This window comes from Aulonocara stuartgranti (genome assembly GCF_965226115.1).
Source record: "Aulonocara stuartgranti genome assembly, chromosome: 12".
NCBI lineage: Eukaryota > Metazoa > Chordata > Actinopteri > Cichliformes > Cichlidae > Aulonocara > Aulonocara stuartgranti.
Window position 1 is genome coordinate 14,442,664 of NC_138948.1, and position 20,252 is coordinate 14,462,915.

Consider the following 20,252-nt stretch of genomic DNA (forward strand, 5'->3'; position numbering starts at 1 on the left):
AAAGCTTTGTGTCTTTTTTTTCATTCTAGCTGAAGTACGGGACAAATGCGAAGTACGAAACCCGTAATATTTTCTCTGAATACGAGACGATTCCGCTTTTTACGGGACAGTTGGCAACTCTACTAACTAACCTTATGAATGAAATAAAGTTCACTATCAGTAACATCATAGCACCCACCCAGCCATTGGCTATATAGAAACTCGGTCATGCTAGTTAGTACGAGTTATTGTAACTAACTGTAAAAAGTCAGTATAACGAAAATAAACTCCACCTAAACTTGGCTTATATCTGACTCAGATAGACTGCAGGTCATAACTTCTTACCTGAAGTTCAGTTCACCTGACACTCGGACCGGCAGCCGCCTCGGATCTCTCCTCCTCCTGTCTCCCCTTTCCCTCATCCACCTGCTGGCTTCTGTAAAAGCTCCGCCACAGTCACCACCAAACAACTGAGTTATTTCTACACATCAACCAGCATCCGGCCAGTCCACCACCTTTCATTGTTTATACCGTTACAAAAACAACAACAAAAACAAAAACATCGGCCAATGAAAACAAAAAGTCACCATCACCGGTATGCCCGATGGCCAGTCCAGCTATGGTCGTGCCATCAGTTAACCCTTTGCGTGCCAGCTGTGGCACGCGTGTCCAGGTTTGCCGACCCCTGCTATAGCAGATAAGTGTTTGTTTAAAAAGATGTGAATAAAACATTGGAACAGACCTTTTATCTATGACAAGTACTGCTATCAAAAAAAGGCTGAGATGGGAAGATTATTATTGTGAAGGCATTTAATGTGAGAATCAGTCTGATACGCTTGTATGGTGTCTTGTCACAAAAATGGAGTCACTCTAGCAGTACTGTTGTGTTTTATTTTATATCTGATGGGCGGATTTGTGAGTTCATAAGTGGAAGTGATTCTGGAGTTGACAGCTGTCTTCTTCTGTTGTGTCATTCTCATCAGGGGTCACATCAACCTGACAATGCTGGGCGCCATGCAGGTGTCAAAACATGGAGATCTAGCCAACTGGATGATCCCAGTAAGTTTGCTTTTGATTGCCCACAGCTGTTAACTTTTTTCCACATTTGTTGTTTCTTCAGCACCTGCTGTGGTTCAGCACAGCAGTATAATGAGCGTGCTCCAAATGTTTAATTTGTTGAGGGTTTGCTGATAGGGTTTACTGATATTTTTGTAATTTTATTTAATTATTTTTATTTATTGAGTTTGTGTCAAGTGGGTGTTTGGTAATGTAAAAGTTGTGGTACGGTTTTATTGTTACATTATTCTAACTGTATACATACATCCTTCTGTCAGTATAGTACATATTCATACTCATTCTTTGTCTTTATCTGGCTTTCAAGATCTAAAACACTGAATAATCCATCACTATATAAATAATTACTTGTTGTAATATTAGTTCAAACATGTAACTACTACGAATTCTCTTTCAGAATACTTGCAACGATACTTGTATCAATATTGAACCGTTCGATATAGTGGTTTCAGTTCGGTACGCATATGTATCGAACAATACAAAATTTTTAATTTACTTTATCAACTGTTCTTCTGACGATGCTGTCTGTGTTGAGAGCTCAGTGGATATGTGTTCGACTACTCCGCCTAGACTGCACTGTCGAGGAAATGCCTTTCACTCTCTTGTTTGTGAGTGCTGCAGCATAATGGGTGTACAACATTATTATTAGATATTACATCAGGTCAGTTGGTACTAAGACCACAGTGGCCTCAGACCTTGGGAATGATTACTAAGGTCAAGAACCCATTAAAAGCCTCTTTGCCATGTGGGAGTCCTCAACCAGAATGCCCCCTGGCCACAGAGTTTTTTTTTGTTTTGTTTTGTCTTTTTGCACTGAAGTGCTGACGTGTACGTGCAGAGTTGTTTCAGCATGTACATCATTTTATAGACACATCTCCTCTAAGCGACAAACTAGAAACGGGCACAGTCTTGGAGACATGCAATTTTACCATGCAATTTCTTGTGTTATTTCCTTTTTTAGTTTTTCCTCTTTAGTCTAGCCCTCAAAGGGTTGATGGCTTTGGTTTCCACTAACCATTGTTACATCATTTCAAACTAAAACAACGTATATCAGTAAAGATTTTGAGTTTCAATATTTCATTCATCAACAGCCGATGTCCATTTGAGTATTCCTTTAATTGTTTTGAACAGTGTAAATGACTGCATAACAGCTTGGTGAATAGAATACTGTTGTTGATGGTGATTTGTAAATTTTGCAACTTAATTTAATTTTTACCACTTCACTCATACTTGTTTGTCCATGGTAATTGCTAATTAACCAGTGCTTGATTAAGTATGCTATGCAGATTTTGAAGCCCTGCAGTGGAGCTGCTCATAGACAAAGAATTTATTTATTTTGTTCTCTTGTGTAATTCTGGACATTTTGAAAAGCGAAACAATGCGGAACATTGGCACACATACTTCTGTCCTCACCTACGCTTCAATCTTCATTATCCCCTCTTTAGAAAGGATGGATGACGAGAATTACATTTGCAACCCTTTGTAATAATGAAAATTATTCACTATCTAAAGATGGGTGCATAGCGTGAAATTGGAAATGTTTTACGTAGGAGTTGGGGATGCAGTACTCTCAGTGAGATTATGTTGATTTCAAATGCTTTTAATATGCAAAATGCAGATGAACATTTTCCAGTTGAGGGCTTTGAAACGCTTTTACATCTCCACTCAGGCTGAAACATCTGGAAAAACAATAGATGAAGTGAAAAGGGGTAATAGAATACAGGATTCGGACTTGTTGTGCTATTTTATCTTTGGCTGCGAGAGCTTTATCAAGTTGTCCTACATGGAGAGGTCTTTCACAGGAGATACACAAAATACTTCTTGTTATATGCACATCCTTCCAGGTTTCAAAATGAGAATCAAGTTCAAGTTCAAATTTTATTCGCCACATGCAGTGGCAGGTTGCCCTGCAGTGGAATGAACCCGCCCCCCAACCTTACACACACGACACAGACATCACATGGGGTTACAAGTCAGAGAACGGTTGCATTACAGAAAAAACACTGAAATGTACACTACAATGGGAAAGTACAAGTGGAAAAAAAGAGACCTCTACTCATGCTGGGCTATAGGAGGACAGTATGAGAACAGGAAACAAAAAAACTCCTCTGCACAGAAAGCACATAAATGTCCACAGTACAACATTATAGAGCACATGACCAGCAACAGGGTTGGGTAGGGGATAAGGAGTAATCCCAGGCAACACAGCAGCCATCCTGCCACTGCGCCGACTCTCCAGCGCGGGCCCAGGCCCGCCTCGTGTTCCCAGGAGGCAACAAGCATCGAAGGCATTGGAAGGGGAGGGGGGATGAGTGAGTGCTTATCAGTGTAAGTGTATGTGTGTGCGTGTCCATAGTTCAGCTGAGACAGTGTCCTTCGCCCTATCAGGCTAAGTAAAGTCTACCAGCCAACCCAGGTGGCCTTGCATAGAGTGGGAAGAACAGTCAAACACAGTCGTTATCAGGGAGTTTTCGTTCGGCTCCAGCCTTGAGCCCATAGCTGGCGCCGAGGGGATATCAGCATTATGATGTTGATGTTGTTGATTTTTCTTTTATGCGAGCAGCTCATGAGAATTTCAAAGCTGTTCTTTAACACTCCGACACTGGTCTCGCAATCTCCTGTTGGAGAACCGCGAGCTTCTCCATGATGTTATCAAACTTGCGCTCCGTGGTCTTATCATTCTTGTGCTCAGAGAGCCGATTCTGAGAACTCACGACTGCAGTGAGCTGTTCCACGATGTAATCCAGCTTTCGCGCAGAGGTGTTGCTCTGAGCAGACCTCTCCTTGATGTAACCCAATATACGCTCAGAGGTGTTATTCTGAGTATTCACGGCAGCTGTAAGCTTCTCCAAGGTCTTAACCATGCTGCACTCAGTGAGCCCATTCTGAGAATCATGTCTCTCTTTTATTTACTTATTTTTTCCAATGTTATTTTGACCAAACTCTGTCGTTAGTTTTACTCGTTCCTTTAAAACTGAAATGAATAAACAAGCACTTCAAGGCAATCGTATAAAGGTTAACGAAAGCATAAACATTTATCTGGTCAACAAAAACATTTTAAAGTTAAATCACTCACAAAAAAGCTGTTAGTATTTGCAGAAAGTTTTTTTCTGGGTTTTACTGCAGTGTGAAGATTAATTGGATTTTTTAAATTAAATAGTTTAATTGATATAGCTTTTAATTGATAAGGCAAGAGAAACAATTTTTTTTATTAGATTTTTTTTTATTATGCACAACTTTGGCTGTTATTATTATTATTATAAGTATAGAGTTGAAGAAGAATTCTCACTCAAAGTGATAAATTGTATCTCTCTGAGTATGTGAATAAGTTCAAGAAAGAGTAATAAGGTTTAGAGTAAGTTACAGTTTCATGTTTATTGTGATGCTACATATGTTTATTTTACTAAAAACGTGCCCACTCAAGTGATGGTAGGTTATGTTGCGTCTTCATATTGAAAATAGGTGCTTTGGTAGAATGATAAATGTGTAATTTTGTTATTGTGATTTTGTCTGGAACACTACGATCTTGTTACAGTAACTAAGATGGTTGTTTGACAGAGATGTTTTTAAACTCTTTTTTTAATTTAAGGAACCAATGGCAGCGTAGGAAAAGAACCTTGTGTCAGAAGTGAAGTTTTAATTGTATTTATCTATTTTTTTTTTAAATATTCATTTTATTTGCTACTAACTATGAGTCTATTAAAAGCCTATGATTATGATTTATCCTTTCCTTTGTTTGTTCATTGAAGTTTGTATTTTACAGAACAGAATTAGAATTGATCATTGTTGAGCTTAAATGGAGAAAACAGCCGCTGCCTCAGACATATATTCCAAAACCCCAGAGGCTCAGTATAAGTGCAGCTAAGTGCAGCAATATTACAAACTACTTACTATTAAAATGCAGTTACTCTCCTAAGTGCTCATAAGATCTGGTGGCAGCTTTAATGAAGCTGCTTAAGAAGATTTTTCTTTTTTATATATTTATAACAACAATTTAACTTAGACATATAAATGGCCTGCATTTGTATAGCGCTTTTTAGACATGACTGAAGGCTTATAAGTTAAAAATGTCCTAATGGATATTTGTAATCTCTCTGTGTCTTCTTGTGTATATATTTTTTAAGTTTTACTTTACTTGGGCTTCTCTGCTTAAAATTTCAGCTTTACAGTGAAATAAATTGCATTACTTATAGTGGATTGGAGCATATTTACCAATTATACACTGTAAACAGTTGTGTTTTTCGGTTGCTTTGAACACGCTGTGCATTGTCTTGCTGTCAGTTCCATCTCTCTGATTCTTGTCATTAGTTGTCTGGGTAACGAAGGCTTGTGGCAGTCTGTTGCTATGTTATTAAATAGAGAGCCGTTTGTATCAGACAGTGGAGATTGTCAGAGAACTGGAAGGGAGAGAAAGGAGGCCAGTTGGTAAGTGGGAACTCTTGGATTGTGAAGGGGGTCATTTTCTGTGGTGTTTCTGCCACTGACTAGAAAGCGAACACTCGCACAACAAATGAGAAAATTGTATGCTGTAGCCATGGCAACACAAAAAAATGCAAGCGTGCCTTAACCCTTAGATGATCCTGGGGTTTTTGTGTCATTGCGTTTTTTATTTTCATGCTATTTTGGCTTTGCTGAATTAGTATGGCTCATATTTGCCAGAGGATATTCATTTAAAAAAAATGTTATTATAAAATTGTCATCCCAGTTCCTTAAATTAGCTGAAAAATCCTAAGCGATGCAAAAACCTCCACATTTTATCCTAAGGCCAAAAAATGCCCCATTGAAAATCTTTGAAAATGCATTTTTTTTTATCACACATTTATCATGACATCAACTAATTCATTCTTTTAAGAGAACCTAACCCTCAGTTTTTAGTTTTTATATTTGTCTCCCAGGTGGCGCTTCTTTTTGTTATCCAAGGCATGTACCAAAATTTTACATTTTTCTGTTTTCTGCTAAAATGATAAATGCGCGAAGCTATTGATGTTGGATAATTGTGTGAGTGTGTGTGTGCATGTGTGTGATGTTCACCTTCAAGTCTTTTCCCTTAGAAGGCCACACTCTGTGTTATAAAGTAATTCAGTAATAATAAATGATGAGTAACCTTTCAGATCTTCAAAGATATCTCAGCAGCAAATAAAATAAAACAATAATTGGAATTTAATGTGGTTCTTCCTCAGGTAGACTATGCAGTTGCACTGCATTGTTAGAAGTACAGGCGTTTTGGAGATGCAAGACTTTACAGCACACAGGAGGCGATTTATGAGTGTAAAGATGGCGCCTCATCCTCCTCTGGGGACTCACCTGAAAGTGAGAGAAGAGAGGAGATGGTTGAAGTCACAGGGTGAACTTCTCTATAGACTTGTAGTCAAGACCGCCTAATCCGAGACCAAGACGAGACCAAGACCGAGACAAAAAAGTCTTTAAACTGCAGCCAGATGCTGCTTCGTTTACGGGTGTCAGGTATATTTATGTGTCTTTGCTTTCGCACAGCCCTCCTCACTGCTGTCTACTGTCTCACTCACTTACTGAGAGGACAGACGCATGCTCCACTTGACTGTCGCGTTTCTCACCCTCTCGGTTTTTCACATAATGATATTATCCTATATCCTCGCATGTGATTGGCCACAATATGGAGGGATTGTAGCATAGCTGAGCCACTGTGTGACAGCTGAGCAGCGAAAGGAAATTAAGTGAGGGTAGAAATGACTGAAAAATCTATTTATTTTAAATAAATAAAACCAAAAAAAGAAACCTTATACAAACCATGGCGTGTGTAGTCAGTACAATCAGTGGTGTAGATGAGTGCATGGTTGGAAGGATTGTGTATGCAAAGTTTGTTTGTTTGCAAAACCAAACCAAATGCAAGCAAAATCCAGAGGGATGTCTCAGGGGAAAACGCCACCCAGCAACTGAGCTCTGAAAGCTTTTATAGAGCACTGGCACACCGGGCCCAGGTGTTGCCAGTGTCATTAATTGGGAATGAACCACTCCATCCCTCCAATGCCTGCAAACGAGACATGCCACACAAAGAGGCCAAAAGGACGGCAGGGTGGAGTGGGTCATCACAGTGCTCATTTTGGACAGTTTTTGCAGGTCAAAAAATTAATTAATTAATTCAAATCTGTAGGGTGGTGCTATGATGAGCCCCTCTCATCAGCAAATGTAAGGGCAGTGATTTTTGCACGGACAAAAAAAGAAGAGCTGGCAGCACCATGTGGGAAGCTTAGATTCAAAGACCTCAGTCTGTACATTTGCAAACTGTGCTCTAGCTCAGCTGGAGTCCCTCTTCTTTATACAGCTATAATCCAAAGGCTATAATTAATATTTTATATTTATATTTCAAGCTGAAGCAGTTTTAAAAGACTGTCATTTAAAGTATTACTATGCAGTACTTTTACAGCCGTTGGTGTTGGGTTGAGTTTTTGTAAATATCGGACACTGTAGAAAAAAATAAGAATGCATTCAAATCAGTGTTGCTGCCAATCGTTGATGCCGGGCCTAATAAAAAGAATAAAATAATAGTCAAACACTCCTTGAAATAAAGTTTTTAGACATTATTTGTTGTTGTTTTTTTCTATAAAAAAACAGTGGAGATATCTAAACATAATGGCATTTAAAGAGTGAAAAAATAAGGAGTTAAAATAAAAAGAATTAAAATTAATTTTCAATTCATCATTCAAAGTTGAAAAATAATATTACTATGTAATATTTTTACACCTGTTTTGGGAAGAATCTAATGTCTTCACAGGACAGATGACATTAAGTACTAGGTTGTCCCATGCCCTGCTGTCCCATGTTCCTGGAGAGATGGACCAACAGTTTTGAATGTACAGCAAATCACAGTGTAAAAATGTTATAGAATACAATAGCCCATTGTTGTCATTCTACATGTACAATTAAATTATATTTCGTTTTGTTTTTTATTTAGTTTTTTTTAGAATAGAATATATAGCCATTTCAAACTGTTCCATACTTGGTCTAAACAGCAATAGTCTTAGTCCTCTGGCACCTGGGGCTCACTTTGAACGGTGGTTTAGTGAGATAGACTGTCATTGTCTATGCTTTTACATATTGTGATAGGTGTCATCTTAGCAAAGCTTCAACTTAAGAGGTCTTATCAGGTTTCTGCACCAGTTATACTGCTCCCGGCAGCCCCACACCCTCCACCCCACCATTAATCACTCATTGTTATAGTTGTGAGATGGTTTTCGTGAGTCTGTGTGCTATCTCGTGTTAGAATATTTTTACCAGGTCTTTTGTTAAGTAAATTATTAAATGAATGAATGAATTAGCCCACCTACTCCCGTAAAGCCTGTTCCCACTGCACTGGGAAGAACAAGATAAATAACCTGCCATCTGTTGTTGGATTGAAGTTCTCAAACTTTTCATGCTGAATGTAACTTGAGAAACGCACAACAAACCTTTTGAGGGATGAAACAAATCAATATGTCGGGTTCAGCTACACTATACAGTAAATACTGCATGTGTGCTTACTGGTAGATTTGTAACTTACTTGCAAGTGAGTTGTCAGTTTGTTCATATAGGGCAAACAGTATTATGCAGCAATGGAAATGAATGGCAGGTTTTCTCCATGTTTCCTGTCTATTTTATTTTCTTACACATTTAGATTCAAACCAGTCTCTGGTTATCACCCTACATGTGACATTAGTTGTCAGTTTTGATTGGCTGTTTAATTTTTTATCAACCTCAATGACTGTACACATCCAATCAGGAAGATTCATGTTATTTAACATTCTGATCTTGTGTGTTATTTGGAACCAGGCTGACTGGCTGCTGTAGCTTTTATTTTGCCTGGATTTTATATGATGAATAACATCTACAGTTGAACTAGGCCATTAATGTAGAACTACTAAAAATCTCAAACCTAACACAGTCTGTTCCTTATGTTCATTTATGTAGAATTTGTTGTTCTCTTCTATATACAGTTGTACAGCTGTAGGGTTTTTGGGAGCTGAACATTGTTTAGAAGAGAGATGTTTCGTGTTTTTGTGTGTTTCTGCTACTGAATTGTTTCCTGACATACTTTTAAGTGTCCTAGTGGCCCTGTGGTGCTACGATTATAGCAGACAAATGGACACAGTAAGAGTGGTGAGGAAATTTAAAAGGAACCAGCCTCAGTCAGACCAACAAGGTTAATATCATTAAAGCTTTGTTAATTAAATGACTAAATTACTCTGCTCTTGTTGGCTGCTTAAAAAGAGGATATTTCCATGGGTGTTGTTCTGAAAGTATGCTTTACAGCATCTGCTGGTCAGAGGCTCAATGCTGTGTGTAGCTTTGTCATCTTCATAGCGTTGATTTTGCAAAACACAAGTCTTTAAGACGTCTAACATTGAGAGGCAAGTTATTGTGAGAGTTCAACATTCGAGTGCCACTCAAAGGTTAGGCAGTTTACCGGAACATAAGTCAACCTAACGCATATATATTAATGTAATGTCGAACTTCAGAGGCAAGTTTTAACTGAATTCTAAGGAAAACCTGTTCCAGACAAGGTTGGGCTGACCCCTGTTAACATGGTGAATGTGCTAAGTAAGTAAAAGAGCCAGCCTCATGACACAAGGTTCAACATGCCTTGATAATACAGCCTTCTGGGTGGAATAGATTTGCTTTTCCCATCATAACTCTCCATTAATTTGATTTTTTTTTTTTACACTCTTACAGATCATGTTAATTTTGAGTTTTGCTGCATGCAGCAGTTTAGATCAAAGTAGGCTCAGATAACCTCGTGCAAAGCTGTGAATGAGAGGGAAGTAAATGCCAATCCTCCTAGCAACATAGGTCACTGACAAACAGAGCATCAACCTTTCTTTAATTTTCCACATCAAATCTTATTTTCTTGCACAATTTATATACAACAAGGTCACATTTTGCATTTAGCAGGTCAGACAGTCTTATCCCCTTAGGCCTGTGTACCCATCACCTAAGCCCACTGGCTGTCATAAAGTGCATTAACATTGATTATATGAAAAACAACACTGTTTAATCTCAAGTGTCTGTGTAATAAATAAAAACGCTGAAGGAAAAAAGCTGGTGAGACAGTTTGGAGATTAAAAGTCAAAATGGATACAGTTGTATTAAACCTGATATTGGTAGTTTATTTGGGGGTATTGATATGCTGTTACAGCAGGCACTTTCAATTGGACGACAAACAAGTAAATGAAATTAAATGCTGCCTCTTCAATATCCAATATTCTAACCCACCTCCTGTCTCCCAAACCTCCTTTCTGTTCTCAGTTAATATCTTCTCTCCCCAGCTGGCCTTTCCCACAGGCAAACAGTATCCTTACAATGTGTCACCCTTGGCATACATACCCTCCGGTTATTGAGCAAAAAGCAAACCACGCTCTACACATGATTGATGAGGAAATGGGATTCTAATTCAGTTATTGAGCCGTCACCCTGCGGCCATATGTGCACATCAACCTTCCTTATTCGGAAACCTTCCTTATTGTGGCCAATGTTTAACTTGAAGACAGTTTTTTTTTCCCCGGCTGGCGGATCTCAGATTCCTTTTTTTAGCATTTTTCTTTCCCACCTTTTAAAAAAAAGAAAGAAAGAAAAGAAAACGGTTTTGGTTTTATTTGTTATTGAAGAAAATATCCATTGTGACATGACAAAGCTTCAGTACACTGGATTCCTGCACAGAATCATTCAGTTATGTTTAGTGCAGTTCTAATGCAGAATGCTTTTTCTTCCTGCTCTCTGCATTGCTTACATTCCTTGCAGTTGTCATTGTGTTTTTCTGTTGAAAATAACAGACCGGTCATGAGCAGTTATGGCTGAATTATTTTAACAGCACAAGTCTTTACCTGTACTACTAATGAGACATTCTGTCTTGAGAGAATCCTCCATTCACTGCACCAGAATAATTCTTATGCTGGTTCTGACTTCAGAACATTGTAATCCTGTTGTTGCTCTGTCTTTCAGTACATTACTACAGCACAACTAGCCCCTATATATCTTCAAAGGGTCACACTGGAATCCTTTATCTTGTGCAAAATCCTAAAATACTTAATCCCTTCTCTGCCCCTTAGTTCTCTGCACGTGTCAGACCTCCAACTCTAAACCCAGGTATGGAATTTGCAGTCCTCAGGCAGAGGTTTGTTAGGTAACCTGCACACCAGCCTGTGACTAGAGGTTTCAGACCTTAGATTTTGGCGTGGTTCCCCAGCAGAGATCTGCACTGCATTATACCAAGAACTCATTGCGTCAGTAAATGGCAATGTGTGAATGAAACTGTTAGAAACATTAACATAAATGTGACCCGTGTCTGAATTTTAAAATGCTGTCACTTCAACAGATTGATACTGCTTTCAACGCCGTGACTGAAAAGGCTTAAGAAATGGTCAATGTTTTCTTGTGGCACTTGTTTGGGTTTTCTCAATAAATGTGAAGCATCATTATTAAAGGTAGAATTATTTTTACTTTGTGATTCAGTCTATACAAAATGGAGTTCTGGGGACACACATGCCGTAGGTGGGACTATCAGAAAAGGTGGCTTGGAGTACTCTGCTGGTGTTTCTTTTTCTTTTGTTTCTTTTTCTCTAATGCTGCATTACTTTTACGTTGGAAGTCAGGTATGCGTTCCAATAGTAGTAGTCAAGAACGCAAGAAAAGACAGGCTTTGTTTTGCGCCCTTGGAAGGTAGAGCCATTTATCCATCACTAGCAATATACTATAATGTTAGGGTTTTCGCACTTACAAACACCAATGCAGCACATTTATAGATGGAGCGTGTTAGTACTTTGTTTATGACTTATTTACAGAGTCACAAATACACAACAGTAGTAGTACAGATTGCAGGTTTTACTTCTCAGTTTCTGCCATCTTGAATTGCAAAGTCAGGGTTTGCGGGGCTTTTTTGAATTTGAAACTTCAAACTCAGAATCAAGGGTTTCTGGCTTCCCACTTCAAATGGAATGCAGCATAAAACACATTGGTGCCACTAACTGGTGTGATCCTATAGATAAATGTAGCTAAATGGTCTTTCTCTCTCTCCCTTTTTTTCTTTTTTTTTCAACGTATGTGTAGCTGTTTTATGGTCTATTGTCAATTAAGCTTAAATGTAAAATGTTTTGGTAATCCTAACTAGGGATTAGACCGACTATAATTTTGTACTATACTCTCTAGCTAATGTTGTGAAAAATCAGTCAAGTGAAAATATCATTCTGTCCAAGATTAGATGGAATAACTAAAGTCTGTTTGTTTCTCTTCTATTCTCAGGGTAAGATGGTGAAAGGAATGGGAGGAGCCATGGATTTGGTGGCAAGCGCTGGAACTAAGGTGGTGGTCACCATGGAGCATTCAGCTAAGGTGTGTAAACATGTAGTTGGGCCAATATGCTCGCTGTGTCACGCAGTGATTTTTAAGTCAAATCGCGTGTCGTGTGACACAATCTTTGTGGTTTGTCAGCCGCCTGTGCACCTCTAGATTTGTGTAACTTGGCGTGTTGCGTTTTGGCAGTAGGAGCTGGATTGAAGACACGAGTGTATGATCGTGACACTTTTTACCGCCAATTTAAGCTCAGCGATATACAGATATACAGAGGGAGAACAGTTTAACAGTTTAAAAACTTGCAACCCCCCCCCCTTGACTTCTGGTTTTGACTTATTTTCCTCCTATATCAGCGCTTATGTATTGTCCGAGTGGCGACACCTATCATTCAGGAGAATACTGCAGTGGCTTAAAGTGACTGTGAGACGAGGTTGCGGAGGTGATAGAAGCGACCATTGAGGCCTTAAGGGTGTGTTAGCATGAACTCTTATTGTGGTTTTTCTAGCTAACATTGCCTTTACGAGTCACTCAAGAGACTTGTTTCCTTTCTGTGAGTGAAATTAAATTAACAGCGTCCTTTTCCCGTGTTTATATCTTCACCAGCGTTACTTGTATCTGCTTCCTACAGTAATGAATGTGAGTGCTAGGGCTGATTAAGGATAATTCTGCTAATGGATTGCTTAATATCCTTTTACTAGAGAGGGCTGGCTCATTCTAGTGAGGCACACAATCCACCTCCTGTTTGCTCATCTTCAGTTAATTTAAATACAAGTCTAGAATTGGGCTTAGTGTTTTGAGACGAGCTGATAGTTAGACCGGGACTGCAGCAAGAGATGACTAATCCCACAGGGGTTCTGACACTTGCAGTACGCAATCCAGCTGAATTGGTTTACTTTTAGAAAGTCCAAACCAATGTGATGCAAGGGCAATGTAACACTCTGCATTTACAAAAGCATGCTGTTTTTTGCTAATGGGACTCTGTCTGGCGCCCAGCTAAAGTCCAGATGGTGCAGCAGGTGAGCATAAATTTACTGCCCTGAAGGCTGCTTTCATTCATGATGGGGAAGGAGAGTGAGAGAGGGTGTGTGATGTATGCCTCTTAGACATCGTTGGAGGCTTCTCTCTCTCTTTCTCTCCCTCTCTCCTTCTTTCTTTCTCTCTCCCTCCTTTTCCTTGAAGATGTCTGATGGAGAAACTGAGGCACACACTGTATTTGTGCTGGATGTCCTTTAGGATCAATATACATACCCAGCTGAAACACTGAATATACACATATATGTACAACATAAAAGATCCCTTCCAAAAACATCCAGATACTAAATGAAGGCAATGATGTTGTCCTGTTCTTTTTAGGGAGGAAAACACAAGATACTGGACAAGTGCAGCCTGCCTTTGACAGGGAAACAATGTGTGGATCGGATCATCACAGAAAAGGTGCACTTTTATCTTTTTGTTTCTATATGTACATAATAGATGCAGATGTGCCTCCATGGATGCAAATGTGAATAGTGGATGGATAGATGAATGGATGATTGAGCTGTTCGTCATAAACTTCGACTGCTTACTAAGGTTTGCTACATAGACGGTGCAAGTGAGTAAGCTATGACTGAACAGGACTCCTGGCCTAGAAAGGATTTACATGGGGGACATGAGAGTGTTTTGTAGAACTAGTTTTTTAGTATATCTTCTAAAAATTGGGGTTTTGGAATATACTGCATTATATGAATTAGATACCTGTGATTTGAATTTATTTTAATGTTAATAGAATAATGTAAAATTCATTTTTTAATGCCACAGAATGGTCAACCCACAAAAATCCATCTAAATCCCCTGCTCGACTGCAGCTGAACACAGATTTATTTCAGAATCTATTTGTTAGATGATGTCATGAGGTACAACTGTAAACGCCACGCTTGTTACTCAGAGTAAAAAGAAGGTCCACCTCTACTGATGTCAAATACAATGTCTGACTGAACAGAAATGTACTATGTGTAAATAGTGTTGCAGACACAGGTTGGAATCACATTTTGTGTCATTAGCAATAATGAAAAAAATAATAATGCACAAAAGTCCACAAAGCACACGTAAACTAGAAGATCTCCCAGGAGAAGCTGAGTGTTGATGAAATTTAACTATTCACCATTGATAAGTGATTATCATTTTGGCAGGCAGTGATTTCAATTCCTTTTCTACCAAGCTAATTAGTATTAGTAACAACGAGGGGTACACAGAAGTCCTTAACGAATAAAACACAAGTGCCTACACTGTGCATTACATCACACTAACACACACACACTAACTAACTAATACCAAAGGACTAAAGCTGTGCCGCAAAGCACAAGCTATATGCGTTGCATGATCTTGGAAAATGTGCTTAACATAAAAACAAGAAAACACAAATGTTACCCAAAACCTATTTTTAAAAAAAATTAAATTATACTATTATATATTAGGCCTATAAGAAACTGAATCCACATTTTATACCCAAAATTGAGCTGGCACACTAGACTCCAGTGAGAAGTCAAAAATGAATCAAGCATAACATTAACCGCTAAAACTTTTTTTTTCTTTTCAGTAAATTGTTGTAATTTGGCATATCAATCAAAAAATAATTATGTGCTTTACTGTTTTTTGTAAGCTTTTTGTAAAACAGTAAATTAGAAAGTTCATGGATAACAATAATACTAATCTTTTAGCATTAAAGATATCATTAACTTTTACAGAATCATAAAAAAGGATTTGGGTAATTACCTTCCTGTTAATTTAGGGTAGCTGTGGCATAAACCTTACGTTTGGTGGTAGTTTAATGAATTTGTTAAGCACAAGAACACAATTCAAAAATGAGCAAACAGAAGCAGCAGATACATTGCTATGATAAAAGAGAGTGACACTAGTAGATGGAAATTGAATTTGTTCATTTAACCCTAATTCAGTCTATTGATTTTCATAAGCAATCACGTGATTTTTTTTTTTTTTTTTTTTAAACATTTAATTTGTTATGGTTTTATGATTTTCATTCTTGGGCTTGGGTTTCCCTTTAAATTCAATTAATCTTTAATTAATCTTCATCCTTGTCTGTTAATGTTTGATGCAGCTGAATATTTTGCACCCTGTCTTATGCTTAAAGGGTGGCACACAGTCAGAACAAAGACATCTGGTTCTTGTCCGTAGGCTCTTCAGGTTCCACTGACAGACTCATGCACCAAAGAACCTATTGGTCTCTACAACTGATGGTGGAAGCCATTGAGCTGCATCAGCAGCCTTTTATTGCGACAGGCTGAGACAGAAGCATTAGTTTTTAGCATGCCCATCGATCTGTCGGTCAGCGTTACTCTCCTGAGCATGATGCTTCAGAAACATTTGGAGGGAATTTCTTTAATTTTGGCACAATTGTTCACATGGACTCAGATGTGAACTGATTTTAAATTGTGAGGTCAAAGGTTAAGTTAATTTCTCAATTAATATGCTAATTATGCCAAATTACACACAGTGTCTAATAGGATAAGATGATGTTGTCATGGAATTTCACATTCAAAAGATCAAAGGTTAACTTCATTGTGCCATTGTCATTTTCTGGAATATTTTCTTGGGTAGATTTCAAACTTCCATTAGAGCTGAGGTATAAGTCTCTGAGCTTGCTTTTGAGTGTGTTGGTTCTTACGTTATTATGTTAATTATAGTTTATGTTCTCTGGTGTGTGCGTGATGAAAGGATTTGAAAACGTTTGCTTATCTGATAGAGATATCACAGAATTTAGGAACGGATGACAGTTCAAAGGAATGTAAAAAGGAGAAAGGAAGTGGCATAAATGCTGAGTAGGAAAAAGGTCTGTGGCAGTTGAGGAAGAAAAGCACAGTGAGGGATTCCAGTAAGTAGAAGAGCTTGGTGTTGATGCAGTTTGTGTCCTCATGTACTCCGGTCAGTTCCGTGTTACCCTCTGGTGGTTACTGCCTTTAGAGGTTGTTCATTGAAAACATGACCTGTCAGGGGCAAAGTCAGACAGTGTGTCCGTGCTTCCACCCCCAGTTCTTTTCTGCTCGACTGGCTGCTGTTGTGATTGCACAACATTTCTCAGCAAGCAGATTTCTGTCAACATTTATAAAGGTTAAAGCTCTTTGTATTGACCCACTAGCCCTGGTACCACCTCCTTCTTTTCATCCTCCTCATTTTAACTTATGCCGCTCTCTCTTTCACTCTGTACATAAGTACTCTTGTATTATATTCTCAGAAATAGAATGAAAGAAAACAATATATGGTGGCATTCATCCATTCCTCTTAGCAAAATTGCAGCCAGTGCTCAACTTCCTTCCTATTTGACACACATATATCAGCACATTTATATACGTCATTGTCTTTTTTGAGACGGAAGAAAATAAAATCAGTCTGGCTTGTTTGAGTTCACATTGATAAGATCAGACTAGAGTAGATGAGGTGTGTAACTTCATGTTATAGATTTCTACAAGCCTCATCTCTAGATTTCTGGTGTTGGCCAGAGGGGCCGATGGCGCGATATGGCAGCCTCACTTCTGTCAGTCTGCCCCAGGGCAGCTGTGGCTACAACCGTAGCTTGCCTCCACCAGTGTGTGAATGCGAGAGTGAATGAATAGTGGTATTGTAAAGCGCTTTGGGTGCCTTGAAAAGCGCTATATAAATCCAATCCATTATTATTATTATTATTTCATGGAACATTTTGGCCATGCTGAAACCATGAAAGCAAAGTTTATATATAATTTTCCTTTTTTATGTTTTATGGACCAAATAATACCAAAGTAACTCAACTTTCCTTATGCCTACATGCTAACAGATTGTGAGAGGGTGAGATTAGTGATGATGTGAGGATGGAGGTGCTGCAACTACCAAATGAACATCAGTCTTAAGTGACCTTAAAATGTGTCCCACATTGCAAGGTGTGGTATTTGTACATCTTGAAGGATGTCTATACTAGAGATGGCACGATACCACTTTTTTATGTCCGATACCGATATCATAAATTTGGATATCAGCTGATACCGATAGGAATCCGATATAGTGTGTTTTTTAATCAATAAAACTGTTTTTTTAATATCTTGCTGCTTTTTGTATAAGTTCATACTCAAGTTAAAAATAAAAAATAAAAAAAACCCCAAAAAAACACTAAAGCTATTCTGTTATATCTGTATGAAAAAAAAATGCACTGCACCCAAAATATTTCATAGTTCAGCAATACTGATCAATCTAATAAACTTAAACCTACTCCATCCTCCCTATTCTGGTATTTTAAAGAGTAAGCAACCTAACTAATAGGGCTCTAAAACTCCCAGCAAAAAAAAAAGAAAAGAAAAAAGGGAACCACCCCCCCACCCACCACCTCATGATGCTTAATCGACGTGATCAACTTTAATTCGATGCAGTGTGGGGGAAAAAATGCACAGAAATAAATTATTTTTCAAGAATAATTAAATAGATTCAACATCTTTCTTCAACAGAACTGCAGACTGCACAGATGGTACCTTCCCAAAGGAAAAAGTACTATAGCTTACTAGGGTATGTTAGACTTAATAGTTACTATAGAGAATAGAATAGAATAGAATAGAATAGAATAGAATTCAACTTTATTGTCATTGCACATGCACAGGTACAGGGCAACAAAATGCAGTTTGCATCCATCCAGAAGTGCTTTAGTGATATAGATATATTACAATATATATTAGCAATAGTATAGATATGTAAGTATATTACAGAAATGGGTCTATTATGGTATGTTATAATGTACACGGTATGAAGTATGTTGTGAATATTCTATAACTATAAGTATGTACAGGCTGTATACAGTAATGGACTTCTATTCATTTTACATCAGATTAAAACTTTGGGTGTAAGATTCAGATAAATATTTATTAAAAGCTAGACATTTTTAATGAGAATAAGAAAGAAAAGTATGCCTTTGTGCCCCCTTCTCCCTGTTCATGCCCTATCGGCCCCCCTGGCTAAACTTTGCTAGATCCGCCCCTGCACAGTTACCAGCCGTCAGCTGCGTAGAAAAGGATCCTGGTCTAGAAAGTAATATTTAATAAATTCTAACAACAGATTATCAAGGTTAAATGTGCTGCTGTTATTCAGCCGCTGGTTTCCTCTTTCTGGTGCAAAGTGGGAGATAAACAAACAAGAGCGATGGACTCGCGATAGAAAAGCCGATCAGCTGATCACTGATCAGTTTCATGATTGAAGTAGCAGCAGGAGACGGAGGGGGAGAGAAGAGGCAGTCGCTCCATATATCGGTTGTTCAGCTTAACGCGGGAATGCTTTATAAACATTCAGAGATGAACTTACACACTTGCTTTGCTTCTCTCTGGGATCACTTCCTCGGAGATGAAATGCCGGATTGGTAGCGAGGCTACAAATACACACAGCCGCTCTATCACGTGAGCACACTGCTCCGACGTGCTACGGTTAGGAGGAGAGTTACGCCGTGTCGCAAGTTTTGTGAGGTGCTTTTTTGATATTTAATGGATGGGATTACATTTTTTTTATTTCTCTCCGATATCCGATCCAGTAATTTACGTCAGTATCGGGTCGGTCCATCTCTAGTCTATACCTGTGTTTCTTCTCACTAAACTCGTCTATAGACCTCCGTGGTTCTTGTCTCTTCGAGGTGCATATAGGGAAGTGGAACATCCTACATTAGAGGCAGATTGCATGAGTTAGTATATTAAAGGGCATCCATTATCGTGCACATCGTGCACAAACGTCAGCAAGACTAAGGAGCTGATCGTGGACTTCACTACAAAGCAGGCGAGGAATTACAAACCCCTCATCATCAGTGGCACGCCAGTGGAGAGAGTGGACAGTTTCCGATACCTGGGTGTCCACATCACTCAGGACCTGTCATGGTCCTGTCACATCAACACCCTGGTTAAGAAAGCCCGTCAGCGTCTCTTCTTCCTCAGAAGACTTAGAGACTTCCATCTGCCACTGAAGGTGCTCAAGAACTTCTACTCCTGCACCATCGAGAGCGTCCTGACGTCAAACATCTGCACCTGGTTTGGGAACAGCACCAAGCAGGACAGACGAGATCTAATTTCACCAGCAATAGTTGTAAAAGTAGGTCAATAGTCTGCTCTGCTGCCATTGTTCTCCATAATAATAACAATGGTTAAAAACAGCAAACACCAATTGTATATGTAGTTCCTCATGTTTAGAGACTCAAAGATATTTCAAAAAATTAATATAATTATAAATATAAGGATTGTTTTTAATATAGTACTTGTATAAAAACTTTCACAGCTGACGACTTCCTGAAGTCTAGAACTTGTCAACTTCAACAAATTCTAGACCTTTACTGCCGCCTCTTTCTGTTGCTACTTGTTTGTGGGTCTCTCTATCCTCTTTTAGGTTCGGGTCATATTGCATTTACCCTGTGAACAGTGTTGGGAAGGTTACTTTTAAAATGTATTCCATTACAGATTACAGAATACATGCCCCAAAATGTATTCTGTAACGTATTCCGTTACGTTACTCAGTGAGTGTAACGTATTCTGAATACTTTGGATTACCTAATATATTATCATGCTTTTTACAACTACATATTTGTACTATTGTTGTGTGATTTATTACTATTACTGAAGGTCCACGGCTCCGAACCGTAGTAAAGGAACCTCTGACTAATACGGCGGGGTCCCTGTTGGCTCGTAGCCGAAAAATAGCTTTACTTTGTTGTCTGGGTCAGCTTTGCTTGCGAGAGGCAAAGAGAGGCGTTGAAAGGCTGCTCCAACGGAACTTATTGTTTCGGAGATAAACACGAACACAGCGTAAGTCGAGTCTTAATAGCTTACTTACAACTGGGCTCGTCAGGCACTCTTCTCGGCTGCAGTGGTTATTATTATATTTACATGCTTCCAGCTCCCGTTTCTGCTCGGTGACAG

General features: G+C 38.7%; 1 protein-coding gene across 1 annotated transcript in view; it reads left to right on the forward strand.

Moving 5' to 3' along the window:
* Positions 1-20,252, forward strand: part of oxct1a (3-oxoacid CoA transferase 1a) — a 52,657-nt gene that overhangs the window by 24,399 nt on the left and 8,006 nt on the right. The window contains exons 13-15 of the mRNA XM_082554400.1: positions 963-1,038; positions 12,301-12,390; positions 13,705-13,785. Coding sequence (XP_082410526.1) covers positions 963-1,038; positions 12,301-12,390; positions 13,705-13,785 — 247 coding nt within the window. The remainder of the gene's footprint in view (positions 1-962; positions 1,039-12,300; positions 12,391-13,704; positions 13,786-20,252) is intronic.